The sequence below is a fragment of the Oncorhynchus tshawytscha genome, linkage group LG02, assembly GCF_018296145.1.
Source record: "Oncorhynchus tshawytscha isolate Ot180627B linkage group LG02, Otsh_v2.0, whole genome shotgun sequence".
In the NCBI taxonomy this organism is placed as follows: domain Eukaryota; kingdom Metazoa; phylum Chordata; class Actinopteri; order Salmoniformes; family Salmonidae; genus Oncorhynchus; species Oncorhynchus tshawytscha.
The window spans coordinates 73,592,395-73,612,598 of NC_056430.1; the positions used below are offsets into that span (position 1 = coordinate 73,592,395).

A 20,204-nucleotide genomic window follows, 5' to 3' on the forward strand; every position below is an offset into this window, starting at 1 on the left:
TCCCTGCATTTATCATAGAGATTATTAAGGTTATTATTAAGGTTAACCATAAACTAGTGTTGGCATATATTCATCATGTGTTGGACATACAGCCCAATCCATTATCAAATAGATTATTCCAGTTGAAGTGAACAATAGCTTTATGTGTTCACCCAGACTAGAATACAGTAGCTACCATCATAATAAATAAGAATTTGTTCTTAACTGACGGGCCTAGTTACATAAAGGTTAAATTAACAAAAAAATATATAATGTAGTTGTCATGGAGATTATTATTAAGGTTACCATGACCTATTGTTGGTTTGTCCAACCTCTAGGCTACAATCTCAGTGTACGAACAGTACTAATTGCAAATAGATTGTTGCCGTTATTAAGCTAACATATTTAATAATAGGTATTAAGTTAGGCCTACTGGAAGTTAATAACAGGTTTTAAATCCGATGAATCATCAACATTTTGGGGGGCATTCTACCACCACGGAGACTACATTCTCATTGTGGAAAACACAGGTAGCCAAATACATTCATGTATCTCTTTCTCTCTCTCTCTCTCTGTCCTTTTTTATTTATTCTTTTTATTTTTTACAATTTGTCCATTTAAAAAAACTCCTTGTTCCATATACAGTTGAAGTCGGAAGTTTACATGCGCCGTCGCCAAATACACAATTCCTGACATTTAATCCTAGTAAAAATTCCCTGTCTTAGGTCAGTTAGGATCACCACTTTATTTTATCAATGTGAAATGTCAGAATAATAGTAGAGAGAATGATTTTATTTCAGCTTTTATTTCTTTCCTCACATTCCCAGTGGGTCAGAAGTTTACATACACTCAATTAGTATTTGGTAGCGTTGCCTTTAAATTGTTTAACTTGGGTCAAACATTTCAGGTAGCCTTCCACAAGCTTCCCACAATAAGTTTGTTGAATTTTGGCCCATTCCTCCTGACAGAGCTAGTGCAACTTGAGTCAGGTTTGTAGGCCTCCTTGCTCACACACGCGCTTTCAGTTCTGCCCACAAATTTTCTATGGGATTGAGGTCAGGGCTTTGTGATGGCTACTCCAATACATTGACTTTGTTGTCCTTAAGCCATTTGCCACAACTTTGGAAGTATGCTTGGGGTCAGTGTCCATTTGGAAGACCCATTTGTAACCAAGCTTTAACTTCCTGACTGATGTCCTGATGTTGCTTCAATAAAACCACATAGTTTTCATTTCTCATGATGTCATCTATTTTGTGAAGTGCAGCAGTCCCTCCTGCGGCAAAGCACCCCCACAACATGATGCTGCCACCCCGTGCTTCATGGTTGGGATGATGTTCTTTGGCTTTCGTACCCCTTTTTCCTCCAAACATAACGATGGTCATTATGGCCAAACAGTTCTATTTTTGCTTCATCAGACCAGAGGACATTTCTCCAAAAAGTACGATCTTTGTCCCCGTGTGCCGTTGCAAACCGTAGTCTGGCTTTTTTATGGCGGTTTTGGAGCAATGGCTTCTTCCTTGCTGAGCAGCCTCTAAGGTTATGTCAACATAGGACCTGTTTTACTGTGGATATAGATACTTTTGTACCTGTTTCCTCCAGCATCTTTACAAGGTCCTTTGCTGTTGTTCTGGGATTGATTTGCACTTTTCGCACCAAAGTACATTCATCTCTAGGAGACAGAACGCGTCTCCTTCCTGAGCGCTATGACGGCTGCGTGGTCCCGTGGTGTTTATACTTGCGTACTATTGTTTGTACAGATGAACGCGGTATCTTCAGGCGTTTGGAAATTGCTCCCAAGGATGAACCAGACTTGTGGAGGTCTACAATTTTTTGTCTGAGGTCTTGGCAGATTTCTTTTGATTTTCCCATGATGTCAAGCAGAGAGGCACTGAGTTTGAAGGTAGGCCTTGAAATGCATCCACAGGTACACCTCCAATTGACTCCAATGATATCAATTAGCCTATCAGAAGCTTCTAAAGCCATGACATAATTTTCTGGAATTTTCCAAGCTGTTTAAAGGCACAGTCAACTTTAGTGTATGTAAACTTCTGACCACTGGAATTGTGATACAGTGAATTATAAGTGAAATAATCTGTCTGTAAGCAATTGTTGGAAAAATTACTTCATGCATGTGTCATGTGTCATGCACAAAGTAGATGTCCTAACCAACTTGCCAAAACTATTGTTTGTTAACCTAAGTGTATGTAATCTTGCGACCTCAACTGTACCTGAAAATTCTACTCTGTGTACTTTTGATGTTACCAGTCTATATACTAACATCCCCCATCAGGGCAGCCAAGAGGCCCTCATGTTCTACCTCAATGTACGTCCCCCTAATGCTCTACCCAGCACCAATCGTATGGTGGACTTGGCTGAACTGGCACTACCCTCCAACTATTTTCTCTTCAGAGGAGACTTCTTCCTCCAGACCAAAGGGACAACAATGGGGAGCACTATGTTCCTATTTATACTAACCTATATCTAGGTATGTTTGAAAAACAGGTGGTGCTGAATCCAGACCGTAACCCTTTTCTCTCCGATATTCTCCAAATTCGTAGATATTTGGATGACATTTTTGTGATCTATACAGGCACCCAAGAAGAACTTTTGGAATTCCATGTTTACCTAAACTATATGAATGAACACCTTCCCTTCAGCATTAACTATGACCTATCGCAAATCAGTCTTCTTGATGTGATGGTTATTCAGGACAAAACCTCCCTCTCTACAGATCTCTATAGGAAACCTATGGACAGAATTACCCTCCTTAGAGGTGACAGCTTTCATCCACGTCCACTTATTCAAAATCTCACTATCAGTCAATTCATGCTTTATCCAATACTCACCAATGGGGAAGGCATTTAAGGCCATTATCAGGAAGCACTGGTACATTATTGATACTGACCCACAATTGAAACCCATTTTAAATATCCCCCACGTATGGTTTTTACAAGACCCCCAAACATGAGAGATATTGTGGTTAAATCTGATTACCCACCAGAGAAAAGGGAAACGTTTTTGGACAAGGTTCCAGAGGGTAATTACAAATGTGGCCGATGTGCTCAATGCAGCTTCACATACAAATGCAACTCACTTACCCCCCCAAAGATTTAAGATTAAGGGCCTGATTACTTGTATGTCCACCAATGTTATTTACATGTTGAATTGTCATTGTGGCCTGTCTTACATAGGAAAAACCCATAGAAGCCTTAAGACATGGATCAGTGAGCACCGCAGCAACATACGGACAGGTGAGACAAAACATCTGGTTGCTGCTCATTTTGTACAAGCTGGACTTCCTATTAGTTCTCTGTGATACATTGGAATAGAAATGGTCAAGATGTCACACAGGGGAGGGGACATTGAGAGGAAACTTCTTCAAAGGGATTCTTTCTGAATCCACAGGCTCAACACACTGTCTCCTCTTGGCCTTAACGACGAGTTTGATTTGAAACCGTTTTTATAGTTTCAATATGTCTAAACTGTGTTTAAAAAAAATCCTAATTGAAAATTGTATGTGTATGTATATTACTGTAAATATTGATCACATTCCCTGTGTATGATCATATATATTGATACATTGAATGTTAATATTGGGAAACTATGTTATCATTTCTTTTACCTCCTGTTTCAGGAAGTGATGTCACTGAGTACTGCCCCTATATATAGGACCTTTCACCCCCACCTGGGATATGGATGCCTGATGAAGACCTAAGGGTCGAAACGTTGTTGTTAATAAATATCACCTGGGAGCATGAGCAGCAGTGTGCAGCGTTTTCCTTCCTGTTGTCCATTAGTTTGCCTACAACTCCAGTACCTGAGGAAAGTACCTGGATGTGCGTATGTTTTTCAGCTTTGTACAATTCGTCATCACACCAATGCCCATAATCATATTGCCCTATTCTGCCCCGATGATATTATTTGGTATGTTTGGGTAGGCCCCTTGAAAAAGCTGATGTTGTTTGCTGAAAGTGCACTGGAGGTCTGAATATTACGCATGTGTGTTGGATTCATCATCATTTCCCTCCTCCGCTATACGGTATTATGACATCACCAGTGAGGCAGTCAGGTCAAATGTGATTCCAGCTCCACAGCATCTCCTCCTAACTTCAATTGATATGTCTGAGATGGCAGGAAAGAGGGTGGCATTGATTCCTTTATTTTGATTGGTTGGGCCCTCTTGGTGACAAATGAGCACTCAGGTTTGTTGATCTATCACCATGAGGGGGATGTGTGTGTGTGTGTGTGTGTGTGTGTGTGTGTGTGTGTGTGTGTGTGTGTGTGTGTGTGTGTGTGTGTGTGTGTGTGTGTGTGTGTGTGTGTGTGTGTGTGTGTGTGTGTGTGTGTGTGTGTGTGTGTGTGTGTGTGTGTGTGTGTGTGTGTAGGGAGGGCTGTAGACTTACCAGCAGGTCTGTTAGTTGAGCTGATTCATATGAGGTTCTTGTTATGTGGCCCAAGTGAACGAACACAGAGCTTGGTGGTTTGTTTGGAGTAAAAAATCTACAAAAAAAGTATATGGTCTGTTTCTCTGCCTGAAAATGAGGGAACATAGCCAATATCTTCACACAGACGATATTGGCATTTAAAAACCATGCTGTGCTCCTCTATGAGCTAGGTATAGACTAACATTCTTAGCTAGGGCTAAACTAACATAACTAGGGCTAGACTAACATTCATAGCTAGGTCTAGACTAACATTCATAGCTAGGGCTAGACTAACATAGCTAGGGCTAGACTAACATTCATAGCTAGGGCTAGACTAACATTCATAGCTAGGGCTAGACTAACATAACTAGGGCTAGACTAACATTATAGCTAGGGCTAGACTAACATTCATAGCTAGGCTAGACTAACATTCATAACATTCATAGCTAGGCTAGACTAACATAACTAGGGCTAGACTAACATTCATAGCTAGGGTTAGACTAACATTCATAGCTAGGCTAGACTAACATAACTAGGGCTAGACTAACATTCATAGCTAGGTCTAGACTAACATTCATAGCTAAGGCTAGACTAACATTCATAGCTAAGGCTAGACTAACATTCATAGCTAGGGTTAGACTAACATTCATAGCCAGGGCTAGACTAACATTCACAGCTAGGGTTAGACTAACATTCATTTGATGTCTTCTTTAAATGTGAGCTCAGTAGTTAGAGAGAGCGAGAGAGAGTGTGTGTTTGTTTGTGAGTGTTCTGCCCATGACCAGTCTATCAGGTTCTGGTTTGATGAGCCAGCTAGATCCACATCCTGGGTTTAATGATGCGTGAGGCGGCGGTACGTGGAACTCTAAATGATACGTTACTCTGCAACATAGATGAGACCTGCTCTCATAACTGCCTAACTACCCGTGTGTTTGTGTATGTGTGTGTGTGTGTGTGTGTGTGTGTGTGTGTGTGTGTGTGTGTGTGTGTGTGTCAGTCTGAACAGACTGGGAATTAACATTGTTCCTTTGATTACAGCTGCTAGGCTATGTTCAAAATGGAACGCTATCCTTATACAGTGTGCTACTTCTGAAATGACACACTATATTCCCTGTCCTCACACTGAAGCAGTGTCTTTCAGCTCTTTCGTGAACAATGATCAGTCTCACTTCTTTCTCCCGATCCCATTGTCTGTGTTCTCTCCCTAGCCATGAACTTAAGGCATTATTATTATTTTCATCAGAAGTAACACTGCTCTCTGTGTGTGTGTGTGTGTGTGTGTGTGTGTGTGTGTGTGTGTGTGTGACCACGTATACTATTGTGATGCTGTCATCTCAGAGTTGACCTTCGTATAAGAGTTCAGAAACCATGACAATGGTCATTGAGAGATGTTTATTCTTTAACATAACTATGGTAAACCATTCTCCCAGTTGTAGCTTGATATCATATGAAATGGCCGTGTGTTTCAATAACAATGAATAGAACACACCAAGGTGGCTCAGAAAGAGACAATTATTCCAACATCATATCAACATATCATAAAATACTCCATATAGTATCATACTCCTGGCCACGTTTATCCAATATTGTGATTCAAACATTCACAAAACTGTAGAAAAACATTGGTTGAAAGGTTGGATGAACGTGGCTGGAATGGTTGAGCTTTTTTAAAGTCTGTATTCACAGGATCGTTTGTTTCCAAGCTGCGGTGTGGCGTAGTGCTGCCGACCTTTTGGAAAAACAACATTTTGATGCTTTTACTGCACATACTGTAGTGAGTTTTAGTCTTTCCCCCAAAAGCCTTTGCAACATAAAACATGTAGATGTTTTGTCACAGGTAGGTACATTATTTGTTTAAAGCCACGGATCCGACCATGCACGATAACAATTTATATATTTTTTAAAACATACAAACAACCAAAAAGTCCCAAGTCTAATCATACCATTCTTCGGTTATCCCTGCAGAGAATCTTTTTAAAAGATCTTCGGAAGTCATTGTTGAAGATTGTATAGATAATGGGATTGGCTGAACTGTTACAGTAGCCGAACCAGAAGAAGAATTTAAACAGTGTGTCAGGTATGTAACACGAGTCACAGAGCGCCGTCAGAGTGTAGGTAAAGAAGAAGGGGAACCAGCAAACGACAAAAACTCCAATGACCACAGCCAAGACGAAGGTGAACCGTTTCTCCCTGTTCTGTCTCCCCTTCCATCGACTCCCCTTAGAGCTCTGTCTCACCACCAGTTTAGGCAGTGCCGGGTGGTCCACTCCTGGTTTGATCTGGCTCAGTTTGGTTTTAGCCGTGTGTTTCTTCTTCTTGATAGAACAGGGGTTGTTGACCTGGTGGTCAGACGATGAGGAGTCCTCCATGTCCACGCCGTTTATCTCCCCTTCTTTCTCGTCCTCTCCTCTGTGTTCATCCCCCTCTCTGTCTCCTTGCTCTCCGTTAAGCTTCTCGTGACAAGCGTGTTGGTCACCTCCGACTCCACCAGCTCCGTTCTCCTTCTTGCCCGTCACCGGCGACACTGCGGCCGCCATTTTGGGTTTCCGGTCGCCCGGTGGTACCCGCGTCCGTTTCTTAGCGATCTGATAGATCCGGATGTAAACGAGGATCATGATGATGCAGGGCACGAAGAACGAGCCGATACTGGACGAGATCATGTACCACTTGTCTTCGTTGATCTTACACACCGGCCCCTCCTCTTTATCGCTCTCCTTCTCCATGCTGATGAGGGGCGGGAACGAGATCACCGCGGCGATGACCCACACGATGACGATGATGCACTTGATCCTGCGCGGTGTCCGTTTCAGGTTGTACTCGATGGCCTTGGTGATTGACCAGTACCTGTCCAGACTAATGGCGCACAGATGGGCGATGGATGCCGTACAGAAGAGAACGTCCAGTGCAAGGTAGATCTCGCACCAGACTTTACCAAAGTACCAGTAGCCCATGAGTTCGTTGGCCAGGGAGAAGGGAATGACCAGGGTCGCAACCAAAATGTCCGCCGACGCCAACGAAACCAGGAAGAGGTTCTGAGGGGCCTTCAGGGCCCGGCTAGTAAACACAGCGATGACCACTAAGACGTTGCCGAAGACTGTCAATAGGATGAGCATCCCGACCAGGATCGTTAGGGGCAACGAGATCTGGAGGCTATAGGGCGGACCCCAAAGGATGGTCTCATTGGTCATGTTGCTCATGATGGTCGTGCTTGTAAGAGTCTCATTGGTCACGTTCGTCATGTTATCCCACCCCGCCATTGATTCTCCTTAGATCCTTACAATCATGTAAGGTCAGCAAATGTCATCCAGGAGACCATGTAGTTTGCAACTGGAAGACTGGAAAGTGAGGGTGTGGGACTCTTCAGTGTTTTTGTTTTTGTAATTTTTCGCTCCATTGCATGTTGATCGATCAAGAACAGTTTAGGTTGAATACAGCTGATTGTCACTTCATCTGAAAAATAGGAGGTGCAGAAGTAAGAATTTTAGCAGGAACTGGAGATGCCTTAACTGTCAATTTACACAAATACAACATAACTCTCTAGTTATACTTTCCAAGAATATAGCAGGTACACACTAAATATAACTCTTACCTCAAGCATTGTGCTGTGTCACTTGGGTCCTTTTGAGTGGCCGACAATAGAATGGACAGTGAGCAACTTCATGCAGGTCAGTTACCCGAATCAGCTGGCTTCTCACGCATCTCTTCTGTGTTCCATGGACGAGCGCGAGCTAAGGTTTCACAATCAGTTTTCCTCTGCACAGCTCTGTATCTAAGTCTGTCTCACTAGCGGAGAGCTAATAGAGCCTTAATCACGTTATCCTGTGGCTGCTGCTCCTGCTGCCGCTGTCGGTTCTATCAGTGGAGACTATCGCCCTACTATGCTACTGTTGGCCGCTCCAAACTCAGTTCTGCCACGCCCTCTATTTATAACCCCAACATCCCAGAACTGGGTTGCTATAGCAGCACCCGGAGCCTACACCACGTGGAAATTAAACACAGGCTTTTTATTTACTTGGCGCGCGCCAACTCCATTCCGTTCACGAACCAACCCATTTCAAGCACCATTTATTGTCACACCAACCATTCTAAAACTGTTAAAACGATATAGAAAAAAAAACGAAAGGGGCTGGGGTTCATAGTCAATGGTAAGATAATTATAGACTAAGCAGTAAACTATTGACCAGTTAACATTGGCTTTAGCCTAAGCTTAATAGTTAGCCTATAGGGTAAAATAACCAATGTCAGCCCATGTGATGATCATTGATGGATCAACATTGATGGACGACCGCGAAATGTGAGTTACAGATCTGTCCTTTTCATTGAAAGCAAGTCTAAGAAGCGATAGATCTGTTCCATGTGCACTACTTCTATGCTTCCTGTTCTTAAGTTTAGTTTTCGTGTATTTTATTTTCGATTTTGCACACCCGCTTTAAACAACTGAAAAAACAATATTTGTGGTTATTGAAAACATATTTCATAGCAGTTTAGATGATACAATTGCTTGTTTTGTCACAAACTGAAATTAGGCTATAAGGATTTTAGCAACCAGGAAATGGCAGAGCGATTTCTGCATATTGTAACATATGTTATTGAGACAGACCGCATTGGATCAACTTGAAGAGTGATAACACCAAGAGGTAGGCTATGCCCAATTTAGCCACTCTTCCATTTTGGAACAGGTGCTTTCAATAACATAGCCTTCTATCAGTATAAAGCTTTTCTATCATATCATGTGTAGTTGGGGAGTGGAGGAAGGTGTTGTTAGTGTGATATCATATGACAGCGGAATCCTGTGTTTTGAGTAAACATCACTGCTAGTGATCATGCGTCAGCGTGCGGATGGAGCGCGAGGACACAGTGACACCTGTCGTCTTCTGAAAAAGCTTCCGCGCCCGGCGTCGGTCTCTCTCGGATTCGCTTTGGAAGAAATAGCCTGAGGCGCGCCATCACCACTGATGTTATGTGACATTCAGGATTGTAAAACCTACCGTTAAGTATCGAATGATACCACATAGTACTCTATGCTTTTACTGAAAACAATATGCTTTTACTGAAAACAATATGAACTATTATGCGTTTTAACTTTTACCTTTTCTAATAAGACCATAGGTGCTTCCAACTTCTGTTCTACCATAAAACATTTTAAAAAATGCAAAAGCGTCACATATTTGACATTATTTAAATAGGTTAAGAAAGGACTATCCTAGGTAAATCTTTAGGCAAGGTATTCGGTTAATGCACTAAATTGTAATGTACTCCGATGCAACATCATCATCACGTGCTAAGTGCAGTCCAAATTTGGACTTCCAGTTCAGATGACACATGAAGTATTGTGATACTTTACCAGTTACTTTACCAGATACTTTCTCCATTTTCTCGTGGTGGTTTAAATGGCAAACGGCAAGACAGAAGAGAAAAAAACGTACCTCACTTTGAATATGTCTAATGTAATGTATTCTGAAACCCCAGTCAAAAACCTCAATCTGACTAGAATTCAAATACATTTAGAAGTTGAAGGGTGAAAGTAATTGACGTTGACTGGAGTCGAGATGTGAGGGACCATGTTTTCAATGATCCAGTAGGGGACGCTCTTGTATTGGGACAGGCAGAGCCGTTTTCGCCTCTCTGGGTACAGGTGCAATAGAATGGAACGTGTCGAGATTGAGAAGTACAATTTCCAGTTTTATGACACAGACCACATCCATCTACTTATTCATAATTCATCAACTGTAATATTGAATCAAAGTCAGACGTACCCATCCATATAAATAGAAAGTGTAATTATGTATATATCGTTTTTATTTAGACAGTTTGGAAACAGAGTGGGAGGCAGGGAAGCATCAGTACAGAAGAATGAGTGGATGTGAGATTGAACAGTGGGGAGTTTTACATGTGCCATGAATGTTACCACTCGACTACAGCTCTACACAAAGTTAGTCATTCAGATATTCTACGTGCCTGTTATTGCTCTTCGATTGCAGTTTAGACCTTTCATTGGTCAGTCTGACGTAACCTTACTGTATGTATGCATCCCAAATGGCACGCTTTTCCCAATATAGTGCACTACTTTTGACCGTAACCCTAGTCAAAAGTAGTGCAGTGCATTGTATAGGGTGCCATTTGGGATAAACGGTCATGTGCCATAAGTGAAATAAGAGGAAGATATTGAACTAATGTAAGACTGTATTGAAACAGCAAGACACTACCAGTCTATGAATTTGTTATCGCTTTATCCAATTGGACAATATAGGGGCAGTCTCCCACACACTAATTAAGCCTAATTGAGTTAGCTTTTAGTCCATGACCAGGCTTAATCTTTGGCTGGGAAACTGATATAGTGGTCAGTTATATTTTCTCATTTGAAAGAACAACACATCCATACAACATAATTTATACATTCAAGACAGGGTAACCGTTTTCTTTATATTGAACAAGTAACAAACTGCACATTACAATTCATTGGATTAAAAGTACATTTATCAGTTTTTTTTCAGAGCTTAAATTCCACAATTTGACAAATAGTGGGAAAACCTCAAATAGAAAATGAAAACCAAAGCATTGTGCAGGCATAACGGGAGTAATATACAAACATCAGAACATTCTGAAATGATAAAGTTTGTACACTCGAATGACACACGACACGTTTTTCTAGGTACAAAAGAGACATTTGAGAGAGAACAGCCCAGTCCTGAACATATGAAAAAAGGCACAATATTGCCTCTTTTTCAAATATGGGAAACATTTCAACTGCTTTTTTTTTTTTTTTTGGGGGGGGTTTAACTCATCTAACATGATAATAATCAATTCCATTTTAAATTAAGTCAAGAAGACAACATCAAATTCCAATTTCCCTCAATGCTCCTCTATGTAATTTCAGCAAACATCAGGAATTAACTGAATTGAAATGGATCCCTGCTGACTAACATACTATATACTGTTCAAAGGTCTCCAGCTGATACTGCTGTCTATAATAGACAGAGATATTGAATGCACTTCACTACCAAAGATATATACTGAACTAATTTTTACCTTTAGCAAAAGGGCCAGACAATGTAGCTAGGGCCGGATAATGTAGATAATGCTTCTAGAATCTACGTAGCCCAAAAACATTCTGGGCCTAGACGGTATAGCAACAATCCAAAGCCTATATAAGTTTAGTTTTTAATTTAGCTTCAGGCAACAAGTTTGGGCACCCTACGTATCAAGTGTTCCAGAGTAAGTGTGCTGCTGATCTAGGATCAGTTTTGCTTTAGATCATACTGAATAAGATTACATGGACAGGTGGGACCCTGGGCCAGTGTTCAAAAAGCATCTCACAGTAGGAGTGCTGATCTAGGATCAGGTCTCCACCTGTCCATATAATCTTATTCAATATGATCTAAAGGGTGAAACGGATCCTACATCAGCACTCTTACTTTGAGACAGACACTTGGGCTGGGTTTAGACAGGAAGCCCAATTCTGGTCTTTTTTCACTAATTGGTCTTTTGACCAATCAGAGTAGTTTTGAAAAAGAGCTGATGTGAAAAAAACTTGTGTGATTGGTCAAAAGACCAATTACTGGGAAAAAAGATCAGAATTGGGCTGCCTGTGTAAACAGTCTAAGTGCCATTCTCTTCTGTGTGATTGGGATTTTGAAATTGTGCCCTTGCTGTGCTTGTGCAAATCATTGCTAAAAGGTCATATACTGAGCAGGACTCTTGGCTTAAATGCTGCTTCATGTGTTTTGAAAATAAATACAAATTCAGTTACAGAGAAGAAAGCGAAAAAAAGAACAAAGACGAAAATAGGAATTACTTGAGGACATAGGCAGCTCTGTTCTGCTCTCTCAATGTGACCGGCAAACAACCAACCATGTTCATTTTGCAGTACTTTTTGGTGAAAGCAAAAAAAATAAAAAATTACAAGTCACTTTTTTTTTTCAATTTGTAAATGTTTATAGGTTTATTAATTAAAAAGATGTATGTACATGCAGAACATCAAACATTGCAGTTTGTCAACCATTTTGCAAACTTGAGTCTGAATAATTTTCTTCTTTACAATGGGTCGGCTTTGATTAAAAATTGTGTCATTTACAACCAAGCAAACAAATCCTTTTTCTAATTTCATTTGCCAAGTAATATTTAGTAAAGGCATGTCTCTCGGTACTAAACAGTAGGATGTCATGTCACCATTTTTCCAATTCTCTTACATACGTTACTTGGACCATGGTGGCCACCGTAGTCAGGTAGTCACGTCTGCATATACTGTACTCATATTGGTAGACAGAAAAGAGAACCTTTAAAAAATAACGTGGTGTTCTAGTTCTGGAACATAGTCGCTCAATCTCATTTCTGACCATTAAACAGTCAACTCACTTGTTATGTATAGGCCTAGGGCCAGGAGTTATTCCTAACCCTGCTGTGACCTGAGAAGGGGGGGGGGGGTCCTGGGCCATATAGTTATTATTGGCTGTAGCCAATAATAAAATATTAGCCTTAGTTTTTTTCAGGTTAAAGGGGAAAGCATTTTCCCTGATTTTATATCAAACTGATTTTCTGTTTTACGTGAGTAAAAAGAGCCAAGTGACTGAAGGTCTGACTGGGTGAAAGTTGAGGGAGAGGTGATGCTTGGTGCACGACGTAAGGCAGTCAAATGAATGTTGGTTTTTGCTCCAACCCCGTTGTAACTAACCTGATTCAGTTTATCAACCAGCTAATTATTAGAATCAGGTGCGTTAGTTTAGGGTTGGAGCAAAAACCTACAGGACAGTAGCACTCCAGGAACAGGGTAGGAGACCACTGGTATAGGGATTGTTTGGGGTGGCCTGTAGCTAGCATGGAATCTGAACTGAATTGTGTTGTTTCACTATTGCTCACTAGTGTTCCAGAATAATGAAACTGAATACAGAATTCAGTTTGGAGAGTGCTTATGTGAACTGTCAATCATCAGGTCAGGTTAAAATATGCATGCACAGAGCAAGAAAGGACAGAAAATGAAAGTTATCTACTACAGCCACAGACACAAAGAAGGGTTAATAACAAAAAGGTTTAACAGTTAAGGCTGCTTGATAAAGAATAGGTAGGTAAAGCATTGCTGGCTGCACAATGTTTCAAATACTGTGAAATGTACACAAAAAAATCTACAGGAAACATTTTTGCAGATACCAAATAGTAGCAACATTAGCTGGTCTTCTATATACAACCACTCGCCACACCAACGTAGTTCCAACCCAGACAAAAAACCATGTCAAATTATTTTTCAACATGCTTGGTTTCCTACACAATAGTCAGGCTAGAAAAGGATTGAGACACAAAATATATTTTGCTAAAAGAAAAAAATGGCTATGATTATTACACTTTATGACCCAAAATCAGACGATTGAAAAATAAACACCACCTAGTCGTCTCCAAATCATTAGGATGCATCAGAATACCTCTTCGTCATCAACCTCAGATACAATACAAAATATGACCACCCCCAAACCTAGACTGTCACACATTTCTTTTCCAAAAAGCGTGTTTTAACTTACATTCCTTGTTTTGATAAATGCTTTTCTGAATAATGACGATTATGTCTCAGGTTCTCTAGACATACGTCAGTCATCCACCCCTCACCTTGCAAATGGCACATAGATACAAATATGAACAAAAACAGACTCAACATTATACGGGATAACAGCGTTTCTCTCGCTGCATACCCTAATGCACATCTCACTGAAGGCATTTTCACAATGATTCCATTTTGTTTATAGCTAAAACATAAGTACACAACCAATCCCCCAAAACAATTTACTTTTTTTTTTTCTTCCGAAGCTTTTTTAAAATATAAAACCAGGAATGCAATGCCCCTGGTGGTGTTCTTTGAGCGTGAACGAGAAGAAAGCCCTTTTTACATTTTGTCTTTTCAAAAAAGTATTGTGTTGTAACTGCGTCGTTATAGGCTCAAATATGCACCTTGGTTTTTCCTCGTTGTACGTCGGTCCAAACAATTTGATCTGTTTGAAAACCACCAGACCTCATGTGACCCCAAACTCAGAGGTCAAGGGCAGAGGTCAATCTTCCCAGCCAGGCAACTGTACGAGTCTTGTATATCGATGTTGATTTTGTTTAGGATAGATCTCACTTTTCCCACCACATCAATCATTTACAGCATATTTTTCAAGCAGCAACAGGTTCTGCTGGTAGGATTAGAAGCAGCAATACATTTAGTCTGGGTGTGTGCTCTGCCCAGGCCTCGTTTTTCTTAGCAGTCCACAACCCACATCGAAACTGTAATCGTAAGCTGCTGCCAAAAAACTAGACCCACACTTGATTGAAAATAAATACTAAAAGATGATTGAGTACAAAGCTTGGACGCAACACGTTCATTTCCAAAACCAAAAAAGCGTTTGGTTTGATCTACCTTAGTTGGGATTTTAATGTACAGTCACGTGATATAATACTAACCCAATACAGTGTCAAAAAAATTATAGTAACAGAAAATGATTTACATTTTACAATGTGGATCTCAATGAATTGCAATAATTTGACAAAACATTGTTGCTTGTAGTACATATGAGCAAGAAATGGGGTACTTTAATACATCTTTAAACATATCAATAAGACCCTTATTGGACAGACACAGTTCAAGCTAATATTTTCCATCAAGATTGATAGGACGAAAGCCAAAACGTCTGAATTCGACGCTCCACATACTTACTAGTTTAGATTTATTTTGAGCTTGTCATCTCATCTTTAATATTCATTTGACAACATTATAAAATATACATGATAAACTGTTCAAAGAGATAAAATACTTCTTCACTGTGAAACAAAAATGCCCCAGTTCAACGTAACCATGGAGATAAGAATATTGTCATTGTTAAAAGAGGATGATGCCAATGTCATTTAGAAAGTGCATAAGAACAGCATCATTGCTGGGACAGTGTGGGACAACAAAAAAAAGGAAGCCAAGTAACACAAACTTACAGATCTCGTGAAGAGGCGTATTAAAAAAGCAGTCAAAGAAACTGGATGTAAAATGACAACAATGGGTTTTGATTCGTGTTTTTGGCATACCTTAACGACCGTAACCATGGCAACGTTAGTCATTAGTTATATTGACACCTTTCCTTCAACGTTCCTGATATGTTGTTGGTCAATCGTTTCCACGTTGTATGACAGCGCCAACACTGAAGACATAGCAAAAAAAGTAAACATTACAATGACTCAATTGCACTCAAGGCAACAATCAGTATTTATAGAATATATAAAAAATCACTACAGATCACTTATCTAATCACCTGTCTTTTTATAGTTTAACTTTTTTTCTTCTTTTTCTCAAAGCAAAAACAAATCTAATATCTTAAAACATGAGGGCAACATTACTGCCTATTTTGGAAAGGTTTGAGTCAAACTTGTTAAGTCCATTTTTTAAAGCATTAAAGATTTCGCATTTATTTTATATATTACTAGCTTACTGTTTAAAGATGACTGCTTATTTTTAAAATGTAAAACCTCCGAACGCCATTGATTCAAATGTATACTTTACCGCTTTATTATATAGACTCATTGTCATCCAACTATGATAGAACTAATATAAAACAAATGTAAAAAGTAATACCATAATTCTAGAAAGAAAATTTGTTTAACTAAATGATACCTTTGTATAATGGACAATTGTGTTTAGAGCGTCAGAAAAACCAGTGGACCTTCCCGGGCATATAGGCACTGTTTGTTACGTATTCATGTGAAATTAAAAACAACATTAGACCTTTGTTCTTTAACCTCAAACCTCACGATAACAAATCTTTAGTCGAGTGGTAAAAAATATATACATATCAAAAAGAAAAAGACATGACAAAATCAACATTGATAATGGCAGCAGCAGTAAAAATTACAGTTTCAAATATTTTTGCATACAATAGTTGTATCCTAAGCTCTCCTAATATACATACCTAATTACTGTAAATATGTTGGCATTGGGAATCTGGTTTCTATGTTAAAAGAATCATAGCCACTTTAGCTCACTGTTACTCAATATACATGATCCGGTTTGGCAAAAGGTGGTAGAGATATTAAAGGGCAATTCCACCACTTTTTAATCTCCTATTCATTACCTCCAGCACTATACCAGTGTCTTCATATGTATGAAAACAGATTATGTATCATATGGTGCTGGAATTAATGAATATAATGTAAAAAAAAAAATTAAAAAAAAGTTGTAATGACCCTTTAAGTTTTGTCTTACATGATTCGGGAATAAAATATTGGAGAAGTTGGCCTTCTAAATGGCTATGATTCCTCAACAGAAACGCTGGAGCACAGTCTCAATATAAATGTACTTGTTTAGTTTTTTTCCGCATATAGATAGATAATGTATGAACCGAAAATGTTTTCCTCTTTTTGTACATTTAGTTTGTTTTTGTTATGATGTATTTGTATTTTTTTTTACAGTGTATGACACACATAGTTGGATAGGTAAGTGATTGGGTGGGCGTCGGCCTTCAGAATATGGGCGTGGTCTATCCAATTATGGGCGTGGTCCGTTGTCAGATCATGGGCCTTGCGTGGGCCTGGTATATCTGCCATCAAATCAGCTCTCAGACCATGGCCTCCTTCTGGGCCCTCAGACCATGGCCCGGTAGGGCCCCTGCATCTTGAGGAACTGGATAATGAAGGAGGGGCCCCCGGCGACGATCTGCGGGGGCAGATGGCTGAGAGGACAGTTCTCGATGCTCATGATGGACAGCTTGCTGCACAGGGCCAGCTCAAACGGGAGGCTGTGCAGGTTGGGGTTGTCATTGAGGTACAGCTCCTCCAAGTTCTCCAGTGTACCTAGGATGGAAAGAAAGGATAGAGAGAGGGATGGAGGGAGATAGGAGGGGTGGAGGATACAGAGGATACAGGAGTGTTATATTCTACCTGGAGACACAGACAGATCAGGTACATACAGTAATTATTGCTGGGGCTAAAATATGCTAATTAAACTGTTTAGCTGAAGTTACGTTTTATATGTAATATATAAATATATGCCATCTAGCAGACGCTTTTATCCAAAGCGACTTAGTCATAGTTGTATATAGACATATTTTTCTACTGTATGTTTGTTTATTCCATGTGTAACTCTGTGTTGTTGTTCGTGTCAAACTACTTTGCTTTATCCTGGCCAGGTCGCAATTGTAAATGAGAACTTGTACTCAACTTGCCTACCTGGTTAAATAATGTTAAATAATGGTTTCACCTACCCGGTGAAATAAATGCGTGCATACATTTTAAGTATGGGTGGTCCCGAGAATCTAACCACCACCCTGGCGTTACAAGCACCATGGTCTACCAACTCACCTACAAAGGACCACATGTAGTTCTCTCTCTATTCTGTATCCAAATGAAAGCTTGTGACCTCCTCCAATAAGCTCCTTATTTCTCGATGACATTTGGAGTTCAGGTGAGGATGGAAGGAATCAAGGAAGTACTTTTAAGATTCACTCCTAGTCTGAGTTGTTTGTAGCCTGGGTACCAGTCTTTCTGTATATTTGGCAAATGACAGAGTACAACGAGTGGTCTCAGCAGAAACAGACCGGTACCCAGTGGTATGAGGTAAAAATGTACTTACCGATCTCCTCTGGCAGGTGCTGCAGCAGGTTCTCTCCCAGACCCAGGTGGGTCAGGTTGGTGAGGTGACCGATCCCACGGGGCAACGTGGTCAGCTGATTATTGGTCAACACTAGTTTCTGATAGGATACAAGCAAAAATGGAATGTCAATATCACATGATGAAAACAGCTTAGCTGTCGAAACGTTGGTGAATAAATGATTATGAGCTCCATCGTTCAAACTCTGGAGATATAAAATGGTTTATTTAAAAGGTCCAATGCAGCAGATCAATATCAAATTGTTTTCAAGAAATAAAAATAAAAATAGATTATCATCCAAGAGCAATTTCTCCAGCAAAAATTGTGCTAGGAGTGTCGGAGTGGTCTGAGTGGGGAGGGGACAAGTGAAAGATTGCCCTTATTGGTTTGGGACTCTTTCTTATTGGTCTATTAACTCATTTACCACTTGGTCAGGCCAAAACTCCAATCCACCAAAACAGGCTTAGATTTCAGAGACGGTCTTTTCAAACAGCTCTTACACTAAAAGAGCATTATTATAATTTTTTACAAACCTTACTGTGGAAATACAAAAGTATGTGGACACCTGCGCGTCAAACATCTCATTCCAAAATCATGGGCCTTAATATGGAGTTGGTATCCCCTTTGCTGCTAGAACAGCCTCCACTCTTCTGGAAAGGCTTTCCACTAGATGTTGGGACTGGCTTCCATTCAGCCACAAGAGCATTAGTGAGGTCAGGCACTGATGTTGGCCGATTAAGCCTGGCTCACAGTCGGCGTGCCAATTCATCCCAAAGGTGTTCGGTGGGGACTGCCAGATGGTGAAGCATGATTCAACGCTCCAGAGAACACGTTTCCACTGCTCCAGAGTCCAATGGCGGCGAGCTTTACACCACTCCAGACGCGTGGCATTGTGCATGGTGATTTTAGGCTTGTGTGCGGCTGCTTGGCCATGGAAAGCCATTTCATGAAACTCCTGACCGACAGTTGGTTGTGCTGACGCTGCTTCCAGAGGCAGTTTGGAACTGGACAGATGATTTTTACGCTCTACACGCTTCAGTACTCGGCGGTCCCATTCTGTGAGCTTGTGTGATCTACCACTTCACAACTGAGCCGTTGTTGCTCCTAGACATTTCCGCTTCACAATAACAGCACTTACAGTTGACCGTAGAAGCTCTAGAAGAAATTTTACGAAATGACTTGTTGGAAAGGTGGCATCCTATAACGGTGCCACGTTGAAAGTCAGAGCTCTACACTAAGGCCATTCTACTGCCAATGTTGTGCTATGGAGATTGCATGGCTGTGTGCTCAATTTTATACACCAGTCATCAACATGTGTGGCTGAAATAGCCAAATCCACTCATTTGAAGGGGTCCATGTATTTCTGTATATACAGTGCCTTCGGAAAGTATTCAGTCCTGGACTTTTCACATTTTGTAAGATTCAATTGTTTTTTCCCCCTTAATCTACACACGATACCCCATAATGACAAAGCAAAAACAGGTTTTTAGAAAATAACACATTTACATAAGTATTCAGACCCTTTACTCAGTACTTTGTTGAAGCACCTTTGGCAGTAATTACAGCTTTGAGTCTTCTTGGGTATGACGCTACAAGCTTGGGAGTTTCTCATTCTTCTCTGTAGATCCTCTCAATCTCTGTCAGGTTGGATCTGGAGCGTTGCTGCACAGCTGTTTTCAGGTCTTTCCAGATGTTCGATCGGGTTCAAGTCCAGGCTCTGGCTGGGTTACTCAAGAACATTCAAGAGACTTGTCCCGATGCCACTCCTGTGTCATCTTGGCTGTGTGCTTAGGGTCGTTGTCTTGTTGGAAGGTGAACCATCGCCCCAGTCGGAGGTCCTGAGCGCTCTGGACCAGGTTTTCATTAAGGATCTCTCTGTTCGTCTTTGCCTCGAACCCAACCAGTCTCCCAGCCCCTGTAGGCTGCCACCACCATGCTTCACCATAGGGATGGTGCCAGGTTTCCCCAGATCTGTGCCTCGACACAATCCTGTCTCTGAGCTCTTTGGACAATTCCTTCAACCTCATGGCTTGGTTTTCGCTCTGACATGCACTGTCAACTGTGGGGGCTTATATACACACCTTTCCCAATCATGTCCAATCAATTGAATTTACCACAGGTGAACAATCAAGTTGTAGTTTATTTTTATTTTACCTTTATTTAACTAGGCAAGTCAGTTAAGAACAAATTCTTGTTTACAATAACGACTT

At 40.6% G+C, this 20,204-nt stretch overlaps 2 protein-coding genes across 3 annotated transcripts in view; both read right to left on the minus strand.

Annotated features, from left to right (window-relative positions):
• Positions 1-5,778: 5,778 nt before the first annotated feature.
• On the minus strand, positions 5,779-8,324 carry adra2a (adrenoceptor alpha 2A). The gene is made up of 2 exons (XM_024405382.2): positions 7,993-8,324; positions 5,779-7,853 (listed from the first exon to the last, which is right to left on the minus strand). Exon 2 carries the CDS (start codon positions 7,658-7,660, stop codon positions 6,341-6,343), a length of 1,320 nt encoding a protein of 439 aa, XP_024261150.2. The 5' UTR covers positions 7,661-7,853; positions 7,993-8,324; the 3' UTR covers positions 5,779-6,340.
• A 2,481-nt stretch (positions 8,325-10,805) lies between these two features.
• The window catches only part of shoc2 (SHOC2 leucine rich repeat scaffold protein), a 28,165-nt gene continuing 18,766 nt past the window's right edge, over positions 10,806-20,204 (minus strand). For both annotated transcript variants that reach the window (XM_042304495.1, XM_024405376.2), the window contains exons 9-10: positions 17,977-18,094; positions 10,806-17,198 (exon numbers count right to left, since the gene is read on the minus strand). In XM_042304495.1, the coding sequence (XP_042160429.1) occupies positions 16,990-17,198; positions 17,977-18,094 (327 nt within the window). In that variant the 3' untranslated portion in view covers positions 10,806-16,989. The remainder of the gene's footprint in view (positions 17,199-17,976; positions 18,095-20,204) is intronic.